Raw genomic sequence first — 24,150 nt, 5'->3', positions numbered from 1 at the left:
CATGGTTTTCTGCTACTATAACAAGTACCTGAGATGTTAACTTACAAACCTTCTCGTTTGTAAATAAAGGCTAGGGATGAGGCTCAGCGGATAAAGTGCTGCTGCAAAAGACGAGCAGCTGCACTTGTATCCCCAGCTTGTATGTAATCCAGGAAGGTGGGATGTGCCTGCAGTTCTGATACTGGGGCAAGAAACAGATGCATGTGGCCATGGGGATCCATGATCAGCAAATCAAACCAAGTGGCAAGTTCCAGGTACAGGGAGACACCCTGTCTCAAAAACTACGGTGGAGCGTGGTAGAGGAAGACACCCAATGTAGACTTCTGACCTCTGCATGAGCACACATGAAAATATACACTCATGAACGCGCGCCCGCGCACACACACACACACACACACACACTATACAACCAAGTTCTGGTTCATGATCAGTTGCTGACCATGCTTTCTTTGGGGACTGTGATCAGGCCACTTATCGTGGTAGGGTCAGAAGAGCAAAACTTGCTCCTTTGCCAGGCAGCAGAAGAGGTTACAGGAAAGGGATTAGACCCCGTGAACCCTTTAAAGTGCACTCCCAGAGGCCTAAATATTTCTTATTAGGTCCCGTCTCTAAAGATCCTGCCACTTCCAAATAGCACGGTAATGGAGTCGAAGCCTTTAGCACTGGGGCCTTTCTGGGTGTTTGAGACCTAATCTGGAGCAGGATTTCACACTCCAGCTCTGTTCAAAGGCTCTGCTCCTTTGGCCGCATGAGCTTAGCATCTTAGTGATACTTGATGTATTCTCCCCCTACTAAATGGGCACAGAAGCACTAACTTCAAGAACTTCTGGGAAAAGTAAAAGAGGCTTACCAGTGAGAAAATACCATATCGTTAGAAATCGTGAAGACCCTCACAATATTGAAAGGGGGGATTTCTTTCTCTTGTATTTTCTTATGTTGAGACAAGATACTGTTACATAGCCCAGAGTGTCCTAGAGTTCACGATCCCCTTGCCTCCAGAGGGCTAGGGCCATAGTGGCGTAGCGAAAAGCCTTTTCTGTTTCTTTTTTTAAAATAAAATATAAGAACTGTGCTTACAAATAGCGTTTTCTATTTATTTCATTATTTAAATGATAAAAAGATGGATTCTGTATTCATCTAGACGCTCTTTTACTTTTTATTGTTTTCTGAAATCTTTTTGGCTCAAAATCATTGTGAAATCAGACTCCATTTTTATTTTGTCTTCCTTCCTTCCTTCCTTCCTTCCTTCCTTCCTTCCTTCCTTCCTTCCTTCCTTCCGTCTATTCATCTATCCATGTATCTGTCTGTTTGTCTGCCTGCCTTTATCTCTAGAGAACTTGATACATGACTGCAAAAGTTAGACAGGGTCTCTTTAGTCCAGGCTGACTTCAAATGTGAAGTCACAGATGAACTGGAATTCTGATCCACCTGCCTCTGCTTCCTGAGTGTACCATGGCATGCACCTCCCCGGATACATCTGAGACCATCAAACACAGTCCACACAAGTAGCCTGCTTGACCTAGAGGGTTCCCCCAGCCCAGTGACTTACTCAGGGGTGAGATGCAGACCTGTGCTGGCCAGGCCCAGAAAATCCCCACACGATAACTGAGTCACACACTTAGAATCCATTCCATTTCCTTCCCCCCCCCCACCCCGCCCCCAAAAGTTCTCTCACCTATCTCCCCTCACCTTGTGAGGAACCTGTGGACAGAATCCTGCCCTGAGGGCCTAAGCCCTTTCTGTCACCAGAGCTGTATGCTACTGCCATCTGGTGGTTGTATCTTTTTCCTGACTCTGCCTCCAATTCCCTCTGAGTCCCCATGCTCTTTCCAACACTAGCTCCCAGAAAAGGAACATCCCAAGGACCTCTGCCTGCGAAGGCATGCGTATAAAGCTAAATACAACCAAGGGATGAAGCAGTAAATGTCGTCAGACTTGAACTGCATGCTTCGGTTTCCCATGGGATGCTCCACTTGGGCGTGGATGCTTGGATGTAGACTGTAAAGTGCCACAAATCATGAATTTTTCCACGGGACCTTTTAAGAAAGCCATACTGGGATTTTAGGTCTGTCTGTTGATGATGACAAAATGAAGCTATTTTCATAGGTCATCCAGGCTGCTTATATTTGAAATGTCGTTAATAATGGGGTTTAGAAACAGCTGGTGTTTTTAATAGACCCGAAGTCTGGGAAAGAAATGTAAGCTCATAGCCAATCTGACATCTTGTTAGGACCTGTTCCCGAATTCATAGATGCCATATTGCTGTGCCCTCATAACACACACGGGATATGGAGGACTCTCTGGGGGCTCTTATTTAAAGGCAGTAAGTGATTCAGCTCTTGAGGAGCCCACCCTGATGCTCTCAGCAGCACATGGGTCTTACCTTGTAATAATGTGCTGGTCATGTGAAGTCGGCATAAACACTGAGGCCACTGTATCTATCAAATCAGAGAAGGGGCATAAACTATGTTTCGACTTTCAGGCTCAGTGTGAGGACTTACCAGCATCAGCTTTGAAATTCAGTAGAAAAGTTCTGCTGTTCCAAAATCAGCCAAGCTGACGTTAAAACCCACATGAAATGCTATTTATGAAGGGGCGAAGGTATTTTTTATCCAGCACAATGAGTAGGATCTTTCAAAAACATGAGGATTCATAGTTTAATTATTTTGCCTTGGTGACTTCTGCTTCATAAATGTGAATAATAAAAGGCTTCTGTGGTCTGAGTATAAAATAATTGGGCAAGTGTACTATTTTTGAAGTTCTTTATACCTAATCATATGACTCCCCCTGGATTCTATCTTTTCTGCCCTTATACTGGAGGAGTGTTTTCCTATTCCATCTATTTTCCTAGCTGCGTGTTCACGTAACTATATTAGACAAGGAAAATGAGGTTTGCCTGCTTGCTGTCTCATCACAGTGTTGTTCTGCTGCTAATTAATGTGGTTTGGAGGTGAAGTGTCCCCAGAGACGGATGTATTGACAGCTTGGTCCTATGTGCAGCAAAACGCAGAGGGTATGGGGTCACAAGGCTAGGACTTTAGATTAACCTCTGATAAACTCACCACTGAATGGGAAGAGGGAAATGGTAGAATTGCAGGAATTTGGGTTTAGTTGGAGGCAGTGGGTCTCTCTCTTTTTCTGTCTCTTTATCTCTCTGTCTGTCTCTGTATCTCTGTGTTGTTCTCACTCTGGCTTTCCTCCCTGTCCACTATAAAGCAAATATCTTTTCCCCACCACACCCTCCTCCTGTGATATTTCTGCCTCAACACGGGCCTCAAGCACAGCCAGATCAACCACATATGGGCTGAAACGCCCGACAACTACACTGAAGTAATCCTTTCTCCTCTGCTCGGTTCTCCTGGGTGTTGTGTCTCCATGACTGAGCCACTGGAACAGCAGCAGCAGAAGTTGGCTTTCTCTGGAAAGGCTGATGGAATCTGACTTGTCTGCCATTGCTCTCAGAACTCCTCCTGCTCTGTGATTTTGCATGGTTTTTGTTTTATTTCTCACCCCTCACCCCCAGATCAACGGTTTCCTGCTTCCTTGGACACCACTAGGCGTTCTCCCTCTGTCTGGAATTCCTGAGAAACACCAAGCCAGGTTGAAGCTGATTCTCAGAGACTTGACCCTTGAACTCCAGCAGATGAGTGCAGTGGGTTGTGTTGGAAACACCATCATGAGGACAGTTTTGCACAGATAGTGACATGTATTTGATACTGTCCGTTTTCTTCAGTTTATCTGGCCAGTCTACAGAACGATTCCCTTTTCACACCTTCTTTGACCTCCAACGTCCAACACTTTCCTCTTCCCGTTCTCATTTAATGACCTTTCTCCTAACTTCATCTGAAAGAGGCACCTCTCTGAAAAGACCTTCTCACAGCTGCTGCAAGGAAAGCAGGTGCTCAATTCTTCGTGATTCCTTCCCATTACCGTGGGTGAATCAAGTCAGTCTCCTCTTGCAGGCAGGGTGCATGGTACCCTAGCGCCTCTGGATCACCCAAGGACTTTCTTCTATGATTTTCTGTGTTCTCTCTTGAAGCATCTTTGTTGCTCTAGCCTGCAACCCTTCTACTTGATAGAAAATACCGCTGAGCCCACTTTGTTCCATGACCATGGTTTCATGTGTGTACCCTGTACTAAATAAAATCTTCTTGGAAAATTGTGTCTACAATATCGAATTGTTTGTTACCTGACTCTATTTCAACAGACTTAAAAAATGTTTAATGTTAATATAGCTTTTTTGGTTGGGGAGAATATGCATGGCTTGCATATAAAGGTCAGAGGACAATCTCAGGAGCTGGTTCTCTCCTCTTACCATGTGGGTTTTGGGGATCAAACTTCTGTATCAGCTTGGTAGCACACACCCTAAGCTGCTGAGCTATCTTTGCTGGTCCTCAACACACATTTGACCCAAACCCTCAATGCATTCCTCTCATCTAAATCATTGATCTCCATATATTGGGGTTGGATATTAAATCTGTAGTCTATATCATATTTGAATTCACTTTGGTTTTGAATCAAAAAAATTATTTTCTATATTTTACCAAACTCCTTGTCTACTATAGTCAGTGTTGGGACACCTTCGTTAAGAGTTTCACTAAGGGTCATGGTTTTAAAGACTATCTATGTGCTACCTTCCAAATTCCTGCCTGTGACCACAGTTCTCATTGGAACCCTGAATTCATGCAATGAATTGTCCACCTGGTCTCATTACATTGATATCCCACAGACTTTTAATTTACTTTAATTTTTTTTTTTTTTGAGATAGGATTTCATCAGCTTAAACTCAGTACATAGACCAGACTAGCCTCCAGTTCACAAAAATCTGCTCGTCTCTGTCCTGGAATTAAAGGCATGTGCCACCACATCTGGCCAATAGTCCTACAGATGTTTTGTTTTGTTTTTTTTGTTTTTTTTTCTCAAAATTAAGACTTACAAAATATTTTTTTTGTTTCCTTTTTTAAGCCTGCTTCTCTCTAGGTATTCCTTTTAGGAAAGAGAGCTGGCATTCCCAGGGTTGTGCATCTCACACGTCATGTTCAGCCCACAGCGTGGTACATTCTTGTCTCATGCAATATCAGTCTACAGGTTCTATCACCTCTGCGTTCAAATATATCCAGAAGCAAACCATCCTTCAAGAGTTTCTCCAGCAAATGCTCTAGATGAAGCTCTTGTCTCCCGACTGAGCTATTGTGAAAGAGTTAAACACCATCTCTTGGTCCATCTTAACTCCTTGCAGTGGCCACACAGCATGTGTGATGCCACCATGGAGACATCAGTCATGTTATTTGCTCTCCACAAAAATCTCCCATGGCTTACACTCACAGACAAAGTCCCGTTGCTATAGCGATAGAATGAACCTAACTGATCCTAAGCCTGGCCATTGGAAGAGATGAAATCACAAGCACCTACTGATCGTTTCCCGTGAGACCTGTGTGCTCTGCCTCTGGCATTTGTCTAGTATTCCCGCCCCCCTGGTCGCATGTCTTATTCATTTATCATATTCCACACTTACCTTCCAAAGATGCCTTATATGAGACAGAAACTTACTCTTCCTGTCTCTCATTCCAGCCCCTCTTCCCAAAGTGCAGAGGAATTGCAAGCTGACATTTAAAAATACTTTCCCTACAGAGCACCACGGGAAGAGAGATTTTTTTTTCATTGTTCACGTGTGCATCTCCAGCATCTGGACCCTAGTTTGTTTTTATTGTCGAATAGGCACAACCTTTTGTCACCAGAGAGGAGGAAACCGCAACTGAAAAATTGCCTCGATCAGATTGGCTAATCTGTGAGCGCTTGTCTTGATTGGTGATTGATGTAGGAGGGCCCCAGGCATGTGCTGCCGAGATCACTCAAGGCCTATGGGCTGTGAGCTGCTCAGCAGTTAACGATGGCTACAAGATACGGCTTTGGAATATGCTCAGTTTGTTTACACAGACATTCCTTATAATAAATACCATGCTAATATAAAAATCAGGCAGACATCTCACCAAGTAGGGAAGTTGGACAAGAGATGCTGCTTGGTACCACTTGGAGATCCTTTCCAGTGAGGTCCCTTCCGAAGCGTAAGGCTAGACTGCATCCCCTGAGGCTCAACTGCATCCCCTGTAAAGCCCTTCAGCTGTAGCAGGCTCGGAGGGTGTCCCTAATGGAGGGGCAGAGTGTCCTTAAGAGCTTTGGAGAACTGCTAGCCTGACAAGCCGGCATCTGGAAGCAGAGAGACAGTGTTGAAAGTTCAATAATCACTGACGCCCGGATCCCGCACGGTCTCGGTCCCGAGCCCTCTCTCACGCTGATGGGTGTCTCCTGAGGCCAGAGAAGCTGTATTTCTGTAGTGTGGCAGTGTGATCCGATCCTAGAGACTTTTCCCAGAGTTCCAATGTTTGTATAATTTTCGTGGGGTGGTCTCTTTGTGCTGTCAGGGCCCACAGCTTGGGGCTAGTTCAGTACCACATCGGGGTGAGTTCCTTAGCATATCAAGGCTTGCCTTGGGCTGGCTTTTGAGGCCTAATTCTTGTCAGAACTGCCTGGTAGCAAGTTCTGATTTTACAGGCATCACCTTATCCCAAACACACAGAATGACTTTTAAATTACACAAAATAGTTTCCTTTATGTTCCTACCACGTGGAGCTGGGCTGCATAAGATCACTAGTTTAACATGAACCATGTCCCTCTGTGGTTTTTATTTCAGTTCTTTCTTGACTTCGCGCTATATCTTTTCAAAGTCAAGGAATTTTGAATTTATTCATTCGTTTATACAAAACAACAGTTATTGAAACCTCATTATTAACAAGGTATTTTGAAGGAAAAAAAACTCAATGTTTTTTTTAAAAGGACTACTTCAGACGTAGGACTATTAAAAAGAGAAACCCAGCCAGGCAGTGGTGGTGCACTCCTTTAATCCCAGAACTCAGGAGGCTGAGGCAGGCGGATCTCTGTGAGTTCTAGACCAGCCTGGTCTACAAGAGCTAGTTCCAAGATAGACTCCAAAGCTACAGAGAAACCCTGTCTTGAAAAAAAGAAAAAGAAAAAAAGAAAGAAACCCAATATGAAGTGTGTTAGTTAGTATGGGAGCTATTTCCATGAGAGTGTCATGAGAATCTGAACAATGTATAAACAAAAACAAAAAAGAGCTGTCATGGATATTTTCTGGGCCAGGTGTGGTGGCCCATATCTGTAATACTAGTACCAGGGAGGCAGAGACAGGAAGATGGTGAGTTCAAGGCTATCCTGAGCTGCATTCTGAGACTGTTTCCTAAATGAAAAAGTCTAGATTGTGCCAAACTACCTGGGCTCTTACTCATATGAATGGCTTGACACAGGCTGTCCCTCAACTGTTTGCCATTTGTGTGTGTGATAACGTCCACTGTATCCCATGCATAAGAGTTCTATAGGAAGCCAGAATTCACTGTAATCCAGCAACGCTAGGCTTCAATCTTCTAAGTGTTTAAATTACCCTAAGGATAGTGGTTTTTTATTAGAAGAGACATTATAAACTTTTCTATTAGAGGAAGATGGACTTAAAGAGAGGATTGTAAAGTAAAGTGAGCATGAGGATGTGTTTTCCTTTTCTTTAGAGACCTTGCTAAGAAAACCAGGCCATCTGTATTAACGCAGAAGTTTAGCATGCTCTAACCTCACTGCACTGTAAACTGAAGGCATGCATACATGTGTTTTCATGTTCCATTTCAGCTCCTGTTTGCGTGTGATCCTCTGGAAAGGCATCCTGAGCGGTGCACCACAGAACAGGCTAGTGTTAGACTGTCTTCACGCTCTTCTTCAAGCCCTTGGGCGATAAACTTCCTCTCCCTTTTGTCCCTTCTCTTTTGAAATGATTCTTCTAGATTTGCAGAACATTTCTGTGAGCAGCAGGAACAAAGGAAAAAAATCTTTTACCTTTAGCCAAAATTCAGATAAAAGATTTAACTGGATGATGGTGGTGAATGCCTTTGTTCCTAGCACTCGGAAAACAGGCAAGTGGATCTCGGTGAGTTCAAGGCCAGACTGGTCTACAAAGCAAGATCCAGGACATCCAGAACTGTTAAACAGAGAAACCCCCGTCTCAAGAGAGAGAGAGAGGGGGAGGGAGGAAAGGAGGGAGAGAGAAGGACAGACAGAGAGACAAAGAGACAGAGAGGGAAATATTGAATATTTAGGATAACAAGCTACTTGGAGCCACCATAGGAACTGTGTGTGGGACCAAGACCAAGATGGAGTATTTTACCAGACAGAGTTTATGTTGGACTTTTTCTGTAAACATTTGCCCTGTTGCTCAGTCTCCAGCCCTCATCTAAGGGTGTAGTGCCGTTGCCATTAGCCCTATGTGTTCCCTAAGCATGTCTTACTCCAAAAGCATTCATATACCTCCCCCCCAGCCCTGCTCTTCCCATTCTCTGGAACTCTTAAGGTCAGTGGGTGTGGGGAGGGAGGGCAGAGGGAACAGGGAGGAGTGGAGAGGGAGGGCAGAGGGGACAGGGAGGAGTAGGAAGGGAGGGCAGAGGGGACAGGGAAGAGTGGAGAGGGAGGGCAGAGGGGACAGGGAGGGTCCATTTGCTTCAACCGCTGCAGTGATTGAGATGATCTGGCCACCCTTACATGTTCTCTGCTCTGACTTCATCCCTGCCCAGTCATATGGATCTGTGTTGAGTGGTCTTCAGGCCATTGCCATCTCGTGTGTATTGGGAGCTCATGACAAGCAAGAGTATTTATTAGAACTGGTTGTTTTTGTTTTTTATTCCTCCACTATTTTTTTTCTTTTTCATTGATGAATTTTTTGGGGGGACGTGACAATTTCATACATATATGTAATGAATTCTAATTATTCTCAATCCCACTTCTTCCTATCTTTTTTCCATCACTAACAAGTATGCATGTGCGTGCGCGCGCGCGCACACACACACACACACACACACACACACACACACCAGTCCCTTTCCATGACTTTTGGTTTTGTCATATAACCCATTTAATTTAACCAGGGCCATCTATGTAGCCATTGGGTTGGAAGTATCCCCTAGAACCTGGTGGGGCCGTTGATGGGAACATGGCTCAGGCAATGATATCTTTCCTTCCTAAAACTGGCAGTGGAATTATTTCCAGAACAGAGACTCCCTTACACCCTGGAGTTGTAGAGAAGGAGCACTTAGTGTGAGGTCCATCAAACCAGGTTTAAATCCTGCTGGGGAGCTATGCAGCCTTAGCCAAATCACTCAGCTCAGAGCTGCCTTCTCATTTGCTGTCCAGGGAAGTCTCGCTACTAAAGGAATCATCCTCAGAGTCTGCCCCAGCCCACGATCCCTCAGTGTCTGCACCACCATGATCCCTCTTCTTGTCCTTATATTCCCTGTGAGCGTGGTGTGCAGCTCCTTCTGCCTGTGAGTGTGGTGTGCAGCTCCTTCTGCCTCACTGTCCTGAGTATCTTCCTAAATGTCACCTGGGTGAGAGACATTTAGTGTCCTCTGAAGGTCAGTCTGAGAAGCAGCCCTTTAACGCCTGCTGTGGCATTTCCCGTCAGGACCTTCAGGAAAGCCGCTTGTGCCTTTACAGGATGTTCCTTTTTATGGGACTTCAGGAGAATTTGGTGTCTGCTCTGAGTGCCAAGCAGAGTGGCACTTCTGAGCATTGGGTTTATTTTAAGCTTATGGCCAGTAAATTATGTAACTGACCGAGTTTCCCTTTTTTGAGTTGCCTGTTAGAAAGCTTACAGCCAGATTCATCACTCCTCTGGAGGAAGCATATTGGTCATCGCAGGGTGTGTTTCAGCTTTTATTTTTTGCCTCCAACCACCCCCCATCTTTGTTGATCTCTTATTGTAACTCTTTTTATATATAATTTGAACATTATTTTAAAATGTATTTGTGAGAGCTTAGTTCACTGTTGGGGAGTTAGCTACCATGTTTGAGGCCCCAAACCCAACCCTTAGTACTACCAAAAACAAATTATTATTTTTTTCCAATTTCCTTAAATTATTTCTCAAGTTTGTTGAGAGGAAGGAAGGAAGTTGGTGAGGGAGAGAGAGGTTATGAATTGTATCACTTTCACTTGCTATAATTCCTACAGTTAAGAAATGTCATAATTTTTTTAAAAAGGTACTAGTTGGGTCTACATAGTAAGTTCCAGGCCAGCCATGATTAAACAGTGAGACCCTATCTCAAGGGAGAGGGGGAAACGTACTAGTGAGATAGAATGAATTTTCAAATGGCTAAAATTTTAGACTTTGCAAGAAAGGGAAGGAGAAGTTTAGAGAGTGAATGATAATAGCCCCTGAGAGTGAGTAGTAATGTCAGAAGTTACACCCATAAAAGTCACACCAACATGACTGCCCAAACATGAAGTGAATAAGGTCAACAATAGGCACATAAAGAGTTGTGAGGAAAGTCCACAAAAAGCTAGAAACAATTAAGGAATTTTGAAAGCAGGAGATATAGTCTTATCTAGGGAAGAGCAAACTGTGCTGGCTAGTTTTATGTCAACTTGACACAAGTTAGAGTTATTGGAGAGAAAAGAGCCTCAGTTGAGAAATCCCTCCATGGGGTATGTTCTTAATTAGTGATGTTGGAGGGCACAGCCTATTGTGGGTGGGGCCACCCCATAAGTGGTTCTGGGTTCTATGAGAAAGCAAATTGAGAAAGCCATAGGGGGCAAGCCAGTGAGCAGCACCCCTATGTGGCTTCTGTGTCAGCTCCTGCCTACAGGTTCCTGCCCTGTATGGGTTCCTTCCTGACTCTTTCGGTGATGTACAGTGATGTGAAAGCACAAGCCAAATCAAGCCTTTCCTGTTGTGGCGTTTTATCTCAGCAATAGTAAGCCTAACTGGGACGTTAGCCTAACTGCCATCCTTGAAAACATACATAAAGTAACATTATACAGACGGAGTAGGTTGTATTCATGTATTTAGGAATATATATATATATATATATATATATATATATATGCATATATACATGTACCAACAATTAATGAAAAAGAGGTTATTTGATTGGAGGAAAATAAAAGGGGAAATAGTGTGATTATACTATAATCTCAAAAAATTAAATGGGTAAAATCAAGTGGCAAATAGTTAATTTTGTAAATGATTGTCATGGTGGAGATGGTGGAGTTAGTGGCAGGACAACTATAGACAAGAATCTTTATGGGAAGTATTCTAATATATATATATGTGAATATATATATATATATATATAGTCTTATATGTGTGTGAGAGAGAGAGACAGACAGAGAGAGAGAGAAAGAGAGAGAGGGAGAGAGGGAGAGAGAGAGAATTTTAGGGACTGTCAAGTTTTGTGGCAATTTTAGAGGCAATGTGTATTTCTCTTTCTTGTCATTCCAATCAAAGAGGAAATTAAAATAACCACTTGGAAGTACTGGAAGTATTTTATGCTGTGATCATCATGGATTTGCTCATGAGATATTATAATCTGAATAACATGCCTTTTTCCATCCAAAGACCAATATTTACTTTCCTATATGCAGGTTGTATTTCTTTCCATCGATAATGAATAGAAAGAACGGGCCAAACTTATTTTCGGAAGGAAGGATGTGCTGTGGTGAATTTTAAGCAATGGTTTGGACTTGGTTTCCCTCATTCCCTTCTGATTAGCATAATGGCTTCTGCCTTTTGCACAATGTTTCTCCTTCAGCTGGAAAGTAGCAACATCCCCTCTGTGCCCTGAACTGTGTTGGGGAAAACCAGAAGTCCGGGTAGAGAAGGATTCAGCCAGAGTATGAGAAGGAGGTGATTGGAGGTTTTGCTTGCTTATTTTCCGAGTAAATTGTGATATGGGGAAATTAAAAGGAAATAGAGTAAGCTACCAATCCAAGTCTACCCAATACAAAACAGACGGAGGCAGTCTGGAACCTGGATGAATTTGAATGCTTAAATGTTTTATTATCTTGTGTTACAAAATAAGGACATGTTCTTGAGTCATTTTTGAGAGAATCAAAGGAGAAAAGATAGACGTGGATTATGACATTCTTTGAAAGTTTCCCTGAGCTATGCAGAAGGAGGGCATTGGGTTTTAAATGCCTTTCATTGCAGGATTTCTCTCTTTTAGATGTGACTACATTACAAGATAACAGGGGGTTACTAGGATTACCAAGTTTTACCACACTCTAAGTGAGGTATGTATTATATAAGCTACAGCACAAAATTTGTCTTCTGGATAGACAACCTGTGGCCAAATTCTGCATGTAGGCATTCACTGATAGTTATCAGTGTGAATACAAAATCATAATCTTACTCAAAACATTGAAGTTCTGTTTTCTTTTCGGGGCTTAGGGTTCAGTTACTTAGTTCTCAAGCACGAGTTTTGTAAATTATAAGATTGAGTCAATTTTAAAAGGTTGGACATGCCTAAAACTATTGGAACTGCCGGTCGTTGTCGTGCACGCCTATAATCCCAGCACTCAGGAGACAGAGACAGAGGCAGGAGAATCTCTGTGAGTATGAGGCCAACCTGGTCTACAGAGCAAGGCCTAGGATAGCCAGGGCTACAAAGAGAAATTATAACAACAACAAATAAACCTCTTCCTTCTTTTTTCATCCTCCTCCTCTTCCTCCTCCTCCTGTGTGTTCATGTATGTGTGAGCTTGTGTGTACAGAGCACATGGAAGACAGAGGTCCGTATGAGGTCTCTGTGTAGTCTCGGAAACTGAAAATAATACAAAACAACAACAAAAACAAGAGCAACCCCAAAAAAGAAAAACAAAACTGGGCAGTATGATTCTCCCCCGATACTCTTTATTTTGCTAACTTCTGCTGTTATCTGAATGTAGTCTTATTACTGAGAAAGATAGGGATTGGTCTGAAAAAAATAAACATCATATTTGAGCAAAGAAGAATACAGAAACCATGGTTAAAAATGCTGTTTATTTCCATATGTGCTAAGTAAAATGGAACTCTTCTTTTTGGTGGCTAAAAAATAGACCTTAAGGCTAGAGAGATGACTTAGTTGGTAAAGTGCTTGCTATGCTAGCACGAAGTCCTAAATTCAGATCTCTAATACCAGTGGGAAAAGCCAGTGTGTTGGAACACACCTATAAGCCTAGTGCTTGGGAGGCCAAGACAGAGGGATCCCTGGGGCTTTCTGGCCATCCAATTTAGGCAAATTGGTGACCTATACGTTTAATGGCAGATCCTATCTCAAAAAACAAGACGGAAGAAAATCACAGAAGATACCCAATATTGACCTCTGTCCTCCATGTACTCCTGTACATACACGCTCACACATATGGGGCAGGAGGAAAAAGAAGATGAGGAGGAGGAAGAAAGAAGAAGCAGAGGAGGTAGGGATGATAGTTAGCCAAGATATAAGGGGCTTGACACGGATTCTGCTTAGAATCTTACAGTAAGAAATGCTTGTCAGAACAATACTAGGAACAAACTAGAGCCGGAACCAACATGCCCATGAAGGCACAGCAGACTGCCCATCAGACTGAGGCACAATGGTGGGTGGAATTGGGCAAAAGTGGAGAAATGTGGAAATAAACATCTTTTACTTTGAGACCTCTTTCTGTCTTCTCTGAGCATGCGTTTCTGTTCTAATCCCCAGGTTCACCCTCTTCTCTCACCCCTGTGCCCCGTGTAATCAGTAGGTAACATCATCATCTTTGAGTTAACCAGTCTCAAGGGAGTTTTCTAGCTGTTCTCTCTTTCTCTTTAGCCATCTTCCAACCAAGCTGCACACTTACCTCCAAAGAGTATGTTAAATGTTATCTCTCCGACCATGTCTGTGGCTGCCTGAACTACTCTCAACACAAAGATGAAAATCTAGCTCAGAGGTCATGATATGCTTGTCACCTGCCTTCCAAACCTTCTCTTGCCCTCTCCCCCTCTTCCTTGGCCCTCCAGCTTCTCAAACAGTATCATCCCTTCCCTTCCTCAACAGAGATGTGTGTATATGCTTCTTTCTCAGCTCTGGTCTCTCTCTCCTTGCCTCATCTCCCCTGCATTTTCATCTCAGCTCCTTCCCACCCAGCAGCCTCAGCTCAAAGAGCTCTTCCCCCAGAATGCCTTCTCTGCCTTCAGTTATTTCAAATGTTTCCCTGCTCTCTCTTTTCATAACACTCTTGCTTTACTCCAACTAACTTACTAGTTTGTAGAATTATGTTTTATGATTAATAGATTCAAATGGTCACCCTGCACTTTGAACTCCCTATATTTAAGGATCTCAGTTATTATATTTACTTCCTATTTTGTGACCAGTGTCTGAAAGACTCAGGCATATACTCAACAACACTCAAGTAAGACTCAATAGACAGAGATGGATAGTTGCAGTTTCGGTGGTGGTGGTGGTTCTGTTTCAGGGTTGTTATTGATTTTGCATTTATGGAGAGTAGGGCAGTGATTTTCGGTGGCCTTAATAACTCTAGACCCTGCGTGTCTATAACTGTAACAATGTGCTACGATGAGATGAGCAGAGGGCTATCATGGCGTTGAGCATGGAGACCGCCTTTATGAAACCGTAGTCACTTAAAGAGCTGTAACAACCAAGCAGAGTCACTCCTGAGGAGAAACCTGTTCTGCTCTAGAAAGTATCTCAAGATTGTGGAGACTTTGGACATTTCAAAATTAAACTTGTTTTTAACTGATGTATAAAATAATAAAACTGGTCTTGGAAAGATAGCTCGGCAGGTCAAGGTACCTTGTAAAATGTTTGAATTAGGTCAAACGTACCTCCTTGAGCATTTCTCGTTTGTTTTGGTACTGTAATCACCCTGATGTGCAATAGCACATTAGAATTTCTCTCTGTGTGTATGTGTGGTATATGCATGCCTGCATAGTTGTATATATGTGCTCACCCATGTATGAACGTATGTGCTTACCTGTGCATGCACATATGGAGACCAGAGGGCAACATTGGGTGTCTCTATCTTTCCTATGGTATTTTTTGAAAGAGGGTTTCTCACTGAACCTGAGTAAGGCTAGACTGGCTAGATAAAAGGCCCCTAGGGTCCCCCTCTCTCTGCTTCTGCTCATGTTACTGTGGTTTGAGTGGACATCGCCGTGGCAAAATATGATGTGAGGGCTAAGATCCAAGCTCAGGTGTTCGTGCCATCTTCCTACTCCTCTGTGCCAGGACTTCTGCTTCTCTGGGTAACTAACGGCACCGTGCTCTCCCCTCTGCTGCCTCTCCTGTCATCCTCAGCTGCGGTGAGATCATCTTTTCGTGGTTGGCTCTGTTTCTTTTAAGAAGAAACACTGTCTCAGTCACTGTGTGTTTTCTCTCTCCTCGACAGGAGTCACAGACAACATGAATAGTAAAATAATCCCCACATATCATAAATCACACAACCCTGGGCGTATGATTTTAAGATGCCTGTCATTGACTTCATATATATGGATCTGTGGTTATTTGGAATTATTTCTACCATCCTTTCTCTGTTATCACTTTACGAAATTTTAATTTAAACATACCCTAGATTATTTTAAAAATTCCTCATTGTACCACTCATTAGGTTTACAGTGAACTCCATAAACCACCAGCTATTTGGTTAACTTCATTTGATTCGATTACTTAGTAGCTGGACAGTAATTGCCAGTACATAAACACAAGAGCTTCAGATTCCTTGCTGGTTTTGGATAATAACCTGGCATTTTTAAACCAAATTATCCAGAGAGGTTTGTTTTCCCTACTTGTTAATAAAACTAAGCAGTTATTTTTTATTTAAAGGCTTCGGCAGTTCTCCTGTCCTGCTGGATAAAGCTGAACTCTGCTGTGGATTTTGGGATGCTCTGGTCTGTTCCAGAGGAGACTGCTCTCCCAACCTGAGCTTTCTCTTCCCTTCACTTTTATGTCCCCTCCATTCCCTCCTCCCCACATGCTTCCTTGGATGCTATGAATTAATTATTGACTCCAAAAGTAATAATACCCAGAGGTATTTTTAAAATACTAGTTTCATTTCTTTAACTGAAGTCAAAGTAACAGTAAATAGTATGGGTCGGGGAGGATATGTTTCTCTTGATATTGCCGTGCCATGACAAACCACTTCCAACACACAGGGTCACTCCCAGTGAGAGACTGGAAACTAGCTGCTGTGTTTCCTGGATGTACAGCGGACTTTTCTATGTCCCTTCAGCAATACATCTATCTTAGGCCAGCAGGAAAGTGGAAAGGGGAGGAGGAAGGCAAGGTCCAGTCCCTCTAAAGACATCTAGGGGGTTGGTACATGCCATTTTTTTCATTGGCCAGAAGCTAGTCACATGGTCCCGCTAGTTGCTAGGGAAGCTGGAGTGTTTGTCTCAGTATAAGATCTCTGCGTCTGTTCTGGGTACTGTAACTGAAATGGTAAAGGAATAATGGACGTACGAGTGTGGATTTGTGTCTCCTTTTCTACCTGCCCTTTACTGTGCTCAATGCTAGCAATGTACACACAAATAAGGACGGAATTAGTGGGAGCACTCAGCTTAGTTGGAAGACTTTGGAGCAGTGTGATGGCACACACCTGTAACCCCAGTACTTGGAAGGTGGAGGCAGGAGGATTAGGAATTCATGGTTGTCCTTGTCTACATAGCACATAATAAATCTGAGGACATGCTGGGTGATGTGAGACCCTGCTTCAAAAAGCCGAGGCTGGAGAGGTGACTCAGTAGTTAAGAGCACTTGCTGCTCCTCCAGAGCATGGTAGTTGGGTTCCTAGAACCCATGTCATGTGCCTCACAGTTGCCTAGACTTCCAATTCAAGGTCCTGACACCAGCTTCTGGCCTCTCCAGGTACTCACACATATGTGGTGCATGCGCACAAACACATATGCACACACACACGTACACACACACACACACACACACCAATAAATAAAAACACAAATCCTTACACACACTTTGGGTAAGTTCTTATTTCCTTAATATATTGTGAACACGTAATCTACCCACATCTTTGCTTGTATATTCTATATAAGCAGATGTATCATGCATGTATGTAGTCTGCATGTAAATTTCCGTGCTGCATATACCATCTAGTCACCTGGCATTCTTTCTCTGCTTATTGTCCATTGAGTGCCCGCCTTGTCAAAGGAGCCCACATATCCCTGACTTTACAGAGCGGTGACTGTTCCTTTGAGGGATAGTTACAAGAGGGTTTGCCTGGTGTTCCCGTTTCCCCTCATCACTGTGTTGTAAGGTCCTGGAGTCTGGTTTAGGCACGGGGGCACTTGCCTTATGTCAACACTTAAAGGAAGATGGTGGCATGGACTCCCTGTTAAAGAAAGTATCACAAAGGAAAGGTACTTTATTATTTCCTGTCCCTAGCATGTTAGCCCAGTGGCAATAGGCTAGAAGGTCCCCAGCAAATGTCTGCAGAGCCCACTTAGAGGGCTCAGCATTCTTCCCTGGGTTCTTGAATGGCAATGTGGGTGGAATCTCTAATGAACTGGGGAATCTCTTACATACTGTGTTTAAAAATATCATACTTAATAAAAAGTTAAGTGAATTCTGAATCAAATTCAGAATCCACCAAAAGATCACTCTTTCCTCCAGTATTTTCATCTTAGTCTATCTTTGGCTTCATTTTTATTCTTTGTTTTTATGAAATGTGTGATAAAGAAGCTTTTTAAAAACCTTGATCCTCCCCATGTTCCTACCAATCCAACTTTATGTTCTCTCTCTCTCTCTCTCTCTCTCTCTCTCTCTCTCTCTCTTCTCTCTTCTCTCTTCTCTCTCTCCTCTATATTTGGAAGGAATTGAGAAAATAAAAAGAAAATGATCAAAATATCTTAATGAAAACCTTGACTTTTTTAAAAAATATTTATTTATTATGTGTACAGCATTCCTTCCATGTGTGCCTGCAAGCCAGAAGGGGCGCCAGGTCTCATTATAGGTGACTGTGAGCCACCATGTGGTTTCTGGGAATTGAACTCAGGACCTCTGGAAGAGCAGTTAGTGCTCTTAACCACTGAGCCATCTCTCCAGCCCCCTGAAAACCTTGACTTTTATGTTTTATTATATTGCTATACTTCTTGCTAGAGTTTCTTAAAAAAAAAAAAAACAAAACTGAAATCCTGTGGACTAGGTGCAAATCTTGCATAGTTCAGAAAATGTCTATCTTCTTTATAACACTTAATTCGAAAATCAATTTCCAAATTAATTTAAAAAAAAAAACTCTGACTTAATCAAATCCTAGTTGCTCTAGATCAGTTTTCTCAACGTGTGGGTTGCAACTCCTTTGGGAGTGGAACGACTCTTTCATAGGGACTGTATATCAGACATCCTGCATGTCAGATGTTTTACATTATCATTGACAGTAGTAGCAAAATTACAGCAAAGGAAGTAACAACAAAAATAACTTTATGGTTGCGGGTTGCCATGGCATGACGAACTGTATTAAAGGGTCACATCATTTGGAGGTTGAGAATCCCTGCTCTGTATAGTCATATTTTCCCCTTAGATCCTTCAAAAACATGGACAATTAATATGTAAAGGCCATAGAATTTGGAAGACTGTGTTAAGTCCAAGCTATTAATTATACTACTTCTATGTTACCAAACACTAACCATTTGGGGCCTCTGTCCCTCTGTCAATCATGTAAGAGGTCTGAATTAAACCAGAAATGCCTTCCTATTCTCAGTTGTCTCGGAGATGAATGAACAACAATATAGGATTGTTACCCAGGCCCTAAAAAAAATTTGCAAAAGGTTGCAAATTAGTAACTTCTCACTTTCAATGGGCCTAAAGAACACGATGATGGTTGAGGCTCTTAGACTCTGGTGTGAAATTAATTCATGCACCTTCTTAAGTGATACAGAGTTACTTGGGTGTGGGGGCAAATTTGGATCAATATGTGTGGCGTACTAAAAGGTTATATGAATCATTGCTTATTAGCATGGTTGATATCATCCAAATTAATAGCTGAGTCCCCAGTGCCTTAATGATTCATGTTTCATTGTGTGGCGTGTACAAGGCCTTAGACAAGGAATGTAAAGATCGGCTCCCTGTCAGAAAACCGTGTCCTTGGGGAGTGGTATAAATAATAGTCTACATGGAGTATTGACTTGCTAAGCTCTCAGGTTTGTGGAACATTTGGCTTATTATGTCTAAATCATAGATGATATATTATTTAACCAATTAATTAGGTCTGACTCTGATCACATTTGCCTGCCAGAGCTGTGTTTATTTAACATGCTTCAGTGTAGAAAATGAGTCTTTGGCAACAAGCAGGAAAACACTGTACAGCCGCAGTGGTTGAGTGAGTCGGGTCCTGAGGCTACTCCAGCAATCTTCCTTACAAATCCTTTGCAATACATACTGCAGGGCAAAGCGTCTCACAGTGGAGAGGGTGGCTCCGGAGTCCTAAGAATCCACAGTGAATTCGTCTAGACTCACTCATTTGTCAGTGAAAGGGGAGGAGGGAGAACGAGCAAATCAGATATGCCCAAAATGTTACAGAGGTACCAGTGAATCAAGGATGCTGTTGCCAGTTTGTGCGTAGCCGAGAAGGGCGAAATAACAGCCAAGCAGCGGCAGGAGCAGCGCTGTTCTCAGACACAGTCACATAAACAGCAGCCAGGGTAGGCCTCCTCCCTTCCGAAGCAGCAGACTGCAGCCTGGTGAAATGCAAGGCTCTGAGGTCTGAAAATCTCCGGAGGAGAGCATGGCTACTGTAAAAGCCTTGCTCAGAAACCCCAGCGATCTGGACAGGCTCAACTCCACATTAGCAAGAGTTCCTTTGGGAGGAGAAAGGCTACCTTTTTTAGATTTCTGCCAGTAGGCAGCCCCCTTAAAGAAGATCTCAAATTACCTGTAAGAAATTTTAAAAAGGCAGACAGCGAGAACAAAGTTTTGGCATGCCTGCAGAAATAGCAGTGTCTGTAAAAACTACCTAGAGACAGAAGCTAACTGATCATTTGCTTATGGCTCTTACCTGGGAGTGGAAGGTGGGGAGAAATGGACAGTGGCCGTGACGGGAAGACGAGGCACAGTGCAGCTTGGTGAAGCCACGCTCTGACTGCGTTCTGCCCCCTCTTCATGCAGTGCTGCGGGCTGGTGCATCGCCGGCGAGTTCGGGTGTCCTATGTAAGTTTCTATTGCTGAACGGCTGCAGCTAGGAGCTGAAAATGTCACTTGTGTCTGTCTGGTCTCTGTTGCTTCTTTTGGATGCTTTAATCCCTATGCTGAACCAAACAGAAAATCAATCATTTATGCCACGAGTTATCAAGGCACCTGAGGTCTATGAGATTCTGAGGTCTTTCCAAGAGATGCTTTTGTATGTTTATCTTTTGTGCCAGGTTACTTTCATAAGGTTGGGAATAACTTGTGGAGGGATTGTTCTGGTGTGTATATGTGTGTGAGGGAGTATCTATTGTCTCAGATATCTGTATCCGTTCAAACCAGTTGATAGACTCTTTTGCTTGGAGTTTTCATATTTGAATCATGCCATGGGAAAGGAGATCTTTTTTCTAGATATGAAATAATACAGAGTTTGTCAAATTACAGACCACCATTGTCTAATGTTAAATCCTATTTTGAAGAGCTTCAGAAGAAGAGTAGATGGTAATCGTCTGATGAATGACACAGCTGTTGCAATCACGCCAGCGTTTCCAACGGCTTTATCATTCTGACTGTCTCTCGGAAACAGCCCTTATTTCGTGGACCTGCTGTGTTTTCTTTTTTTGCAAAATGGCTGTCTGAGTATTAAATTCTAAGAGGCAGGCTCTTACAGATATTTGAAGTGTCACTGTTTGAGAAGGTTGGATGTTAATTGAAATCCACGGCACTGCCACCCCGGCAGCAGGCTCCGAGGAAGCGCCGGCTTTATTTTCACACTCCCGTGTGCAGCCCCCTTATTTTCATGGAGCAAAGGGAAAGGGAGCAGGCGATTTATGCAGGCTGGCCAGACTGCAGTGCTGACTGGCTTAACACTGACGCGAGATTCCTGGATGCAAAGCAAGTAGATAATGGACAGTGAACACTAATCAAATCTTAAGGGTATCACTTGGAAATCTGTGACCTTGGGGGTTGGGCTAGCAAAAGAGATTCACCTGAGACCTCAGGACAAGCAAGGTCAAAATCAGCCGTGTTCTAAAACACAAAGTTGAGGATTAAGGGTGGGAGGGGGTGACAGATCACTACATTCCTATCAGAGCTAGAAGATTTCTCCTTTATTAAATAATTAAGGCCTTTAAAAGCTCCTTAATTGAAAGGGTTTTAGAATTGTTGTGTGCTCGGTGCCATTTATGTTTTGAAAGCAACAGCTGACCCGTCAGGAGTAAATGTAGTTGTGAGATAGGCAGCCAAGATTTTTTTTTAAAGATATCTACAGGCAGAGATGGATGAATTTTTCCAGTAGAAAAATTAATTGATTTTTAATAAGATTTGGGAACAAGTACCATAACTTTTTCATGTGCAAAACTGCCTAAAAATAAAAATTTTAGAATAACTTGGAATTAAAGACCTCTATTTTCATGAATTAACGAGGACTCTGACTTCTGTGGCTTTATGTGTTTCTGTTTATTCTGCATTATGAATTCTAGAAATCTAGGCTATATGTGCCTCCTGTACAGGAGGTTTCTGAACAAGGCTGTAATTTATATTCTGCTTTCTTTTGCCCCTTCTCGGTGTTATACATGTAAATATGTAGAAAGAACAGACACCACATCCTGGCTTTGTATTTTTGGAGTCATGACTAAAATGGGTGAGCACTTGTTTCTTTATAATTATCAAACTTTTTACCCCATAAGGAGGGTAAGGAGCCACAGCAATAAGTAATATATGTCTGTTTTAAAGACATTGTAAAGTTAGATAGTTTGATCTGTTGTATGAATATTTTTTTTTAGAATATTTTGTCTTGGGGCTGGTTCTGTTACCCACATGTAATTCCTTCAGCTATTTAACTGAGCACTGTTTAACCTCTGGCTTTCAGTTTTCTTTATAGATGGCCAACACAAAGCCATAGATAGGTGAACTCTGAAACACAGAGTTCCCTTAGAGGGGGAGAACTGGCGGTGACTACATCTGTGAGTGAGACTTAGCTTGCCTGCAAAGTTGTCAGATCTGGGGCTACTCACTGAATAAGTGGATGTACAGCATTTCAAAAGGCAGCCCAAACCCCAGCATTTATACTAATGTATGGGGTATTCTATTGTCATTTCTTAAATATATTTTCAATTTTGGGAAGTGACAATGTAGATCATACAAGTAATAAATTCAAACGTTTGTATACACATATAAACCAGGTATCTATTATATATATATAACATTGTAAATTAAACATGTAAATAAGATAACATATGTGCTCAATCATCCATTGAATGACTGCATTTCAGTCAGTGATGGATTGCACAGATCATAGAAGTCTAGGCAGATAAGGATACCTGGTGATTTACACATCTTAGTTTGTAACACTATGAAGTTTATACAGCTACACGATTGCCTGGTGATGCATCCTCTGATGGGTTATTCAATGCTCAGTGGTGTGTGTGTGTGTGTGTGTGTGTGTGTGTGTGTTCAATCTTCTGGGAATTTTTCTTTCTTTTTTAACCATTTTCTTTTTAAGATGACAGCTTTGTTAAAGATTCCTCCTACTCTGACATTGTCTTTTAGAAAGAATGGTGAACATTATGTGGGCAGCAGAGAGAGTTATATGTACGTGCCACCTTCCTGCATTTCTAGTTCTTTACCTTCCAGAGCCGTTGGTTTTATTTGGCTCCCTTCCTTCTCCTGCTCAACATAGGCTTGATATCCAAACTTGTTCTGTGAGCAAAGAGCCCTGACTATGGGCTGGAAGCCCTGTTTTTCTCTTTAAGACTCAGGACATAAGGCTCTCATTTTGACATTATTATTTATTTTTGAGCTCTAGTCTTCATTATTTTATTTATACCTAACAGTAATTTCTCTCTTAGAATCTGGCTTTATACCTCAGGAAATCCTTATGTTTACCTAAACTGCTTTGCCATTTTATTAAATGGTATAAAAACATGTCAGCTGAATAACTATTATTAATTTAAACATGGAGAGCGCTACTGTGACTTGAAAAACATTGACATTAGCATCCTTTGGGAGAAAGGGTTGATTCCCATTCTGCTAAGGTTTAGTTGAGGTTCAGGTGGCCTTCCATGCTCATAGGTTCCACATTTGTGGATTTCACAGCAGGACCAAAAGTCTTGAAAGAAGTCACATCTATATTGAGCCTCAACAGTCTCTTCTCTTTCTCCAGCAGTACCGTATAACAGTACCAACATTTGTATCACACCAAATATTAGATCATCTACATATGACATAAAGTTTGTGGGAGAATGGCCACAGGTTACATGCAAATCTTATCCCACTTTATATGGAGACAAACTTGCATCAATATTGACTCTCACAGGGGGTGTGGTTACTAAGGATGTGGATGGTTGTATATATGTATAGATTGAATATGCCTTGTCTGAAATGCTTAGGAGTACAAATGTTTAAGATTCTCGAGGTTCTTAGGGATTTTAGTTTGGGGAATATTCTCATAGACTTTTTTTTTTCTTGACTGTGCATCCCTAATCTGAAATTCTGAAATGATTCAAAATCCAGAAAATCCAGGCTCAAAATATGTGGATGAGTAACCTGTAAATCAACCACATAGGAGAGATGGTGCTAAAATTTCAAGTTTGGAGTTTGAAGAATGTGATCAGTACTCAAGTCCAGAAGACCTGCCTTGGGGCTGGAGAGATGGCTCACCAGTTAGGAATGTGTACTGCTATTCCAGAGGACATGAGTTCAGTTCCCAGCTCGCAACCACCTGTCACGCAAACTCCAGGTGCACAGAACCACACACATGAAGTTGGTTTGTTGTTGTTATTGTTGTGTTACATTGTTTTGAAGAAACTAGTCATTGTCAACACCTCTTGTGTTCACCATTGCCCACTTCCTTCAGTGGAATCATTTACCTGACAGCATCCTGGCCTCATTTTTCCTGTATCTGAGTCTTGTAGAAATGAACTCATATAGACTAGTTTCTCATCTCATTTAGCCAGGTCACTTGTCCTTCATTTATAAGACAGCTCTTTGTGGTTATAGATATAATCTTATTCTTGTGGCTATATAGTATTCCATTGTGTACTAACCCATGATTTAGTTAGTCATTCTGCTGTTGATGAGCTCTTGGGTAGCTTCCAGTTTGAGGATATTATAAACAATATGGTTTTTAACAATTGTGATATGTAATGGTTAGGTATTTAGGCATTTA

The 24,150-nt window shown here is 42.2% G+C and overlaps 1 protein-coding gene across 9 annotated transcripts in view; it reads left to right on the top strand.

Annotated features, from left to right (window-relative positions):
* The window catches only part of Cacnb2 (calcium voltage-gated channel auxiliary subunit beta 2), a 353,794-nt gene that overhangs the window by 102,957 nt on the left and 226,687 nt on the right, over positions 1 to 24,150 (top strand). The window contains exon 1 of one of the 9 annotated variants that reach the window (XM_057788145.1): positions 19,300 to 20,006. The exons of 7 other annotated variants lie outside the window; for them this stretch is intronic. In XM_057788145.1, the coding sequence (XP_057644128.1) occupies positions 19,959 to 20,006 (48 nt within the window). In that variant the 5' untranslated portion in view covers positions 19,300 to 19,958. Of the gene's footprint in view, positions 1 to 19,299; positions 20,007 to 24,150 lie in introns of those variants that run through there. One more of the 9 variants, XM_057788148.1, reaches the window with a different exon arrangement.

The sequence above is a fragment of the Chionomys nivalis genome, chromosome 13 (genome assembly GCF_950005125.1).
Source record: "Chionomys nivalis chromosome 13, mChiNiv1.1, whole genome shotgun sequence".
NCBI lineage: Eukaryota > Metazoa > Chordata > Mammalia > Rodentia > Cricetidae > Chionomys > Chionomys nivalis.
Note: the sequence above shows the minus strand (reverse complement) of the source record. Positions and strands in the feature narration are given on the sequence as shown.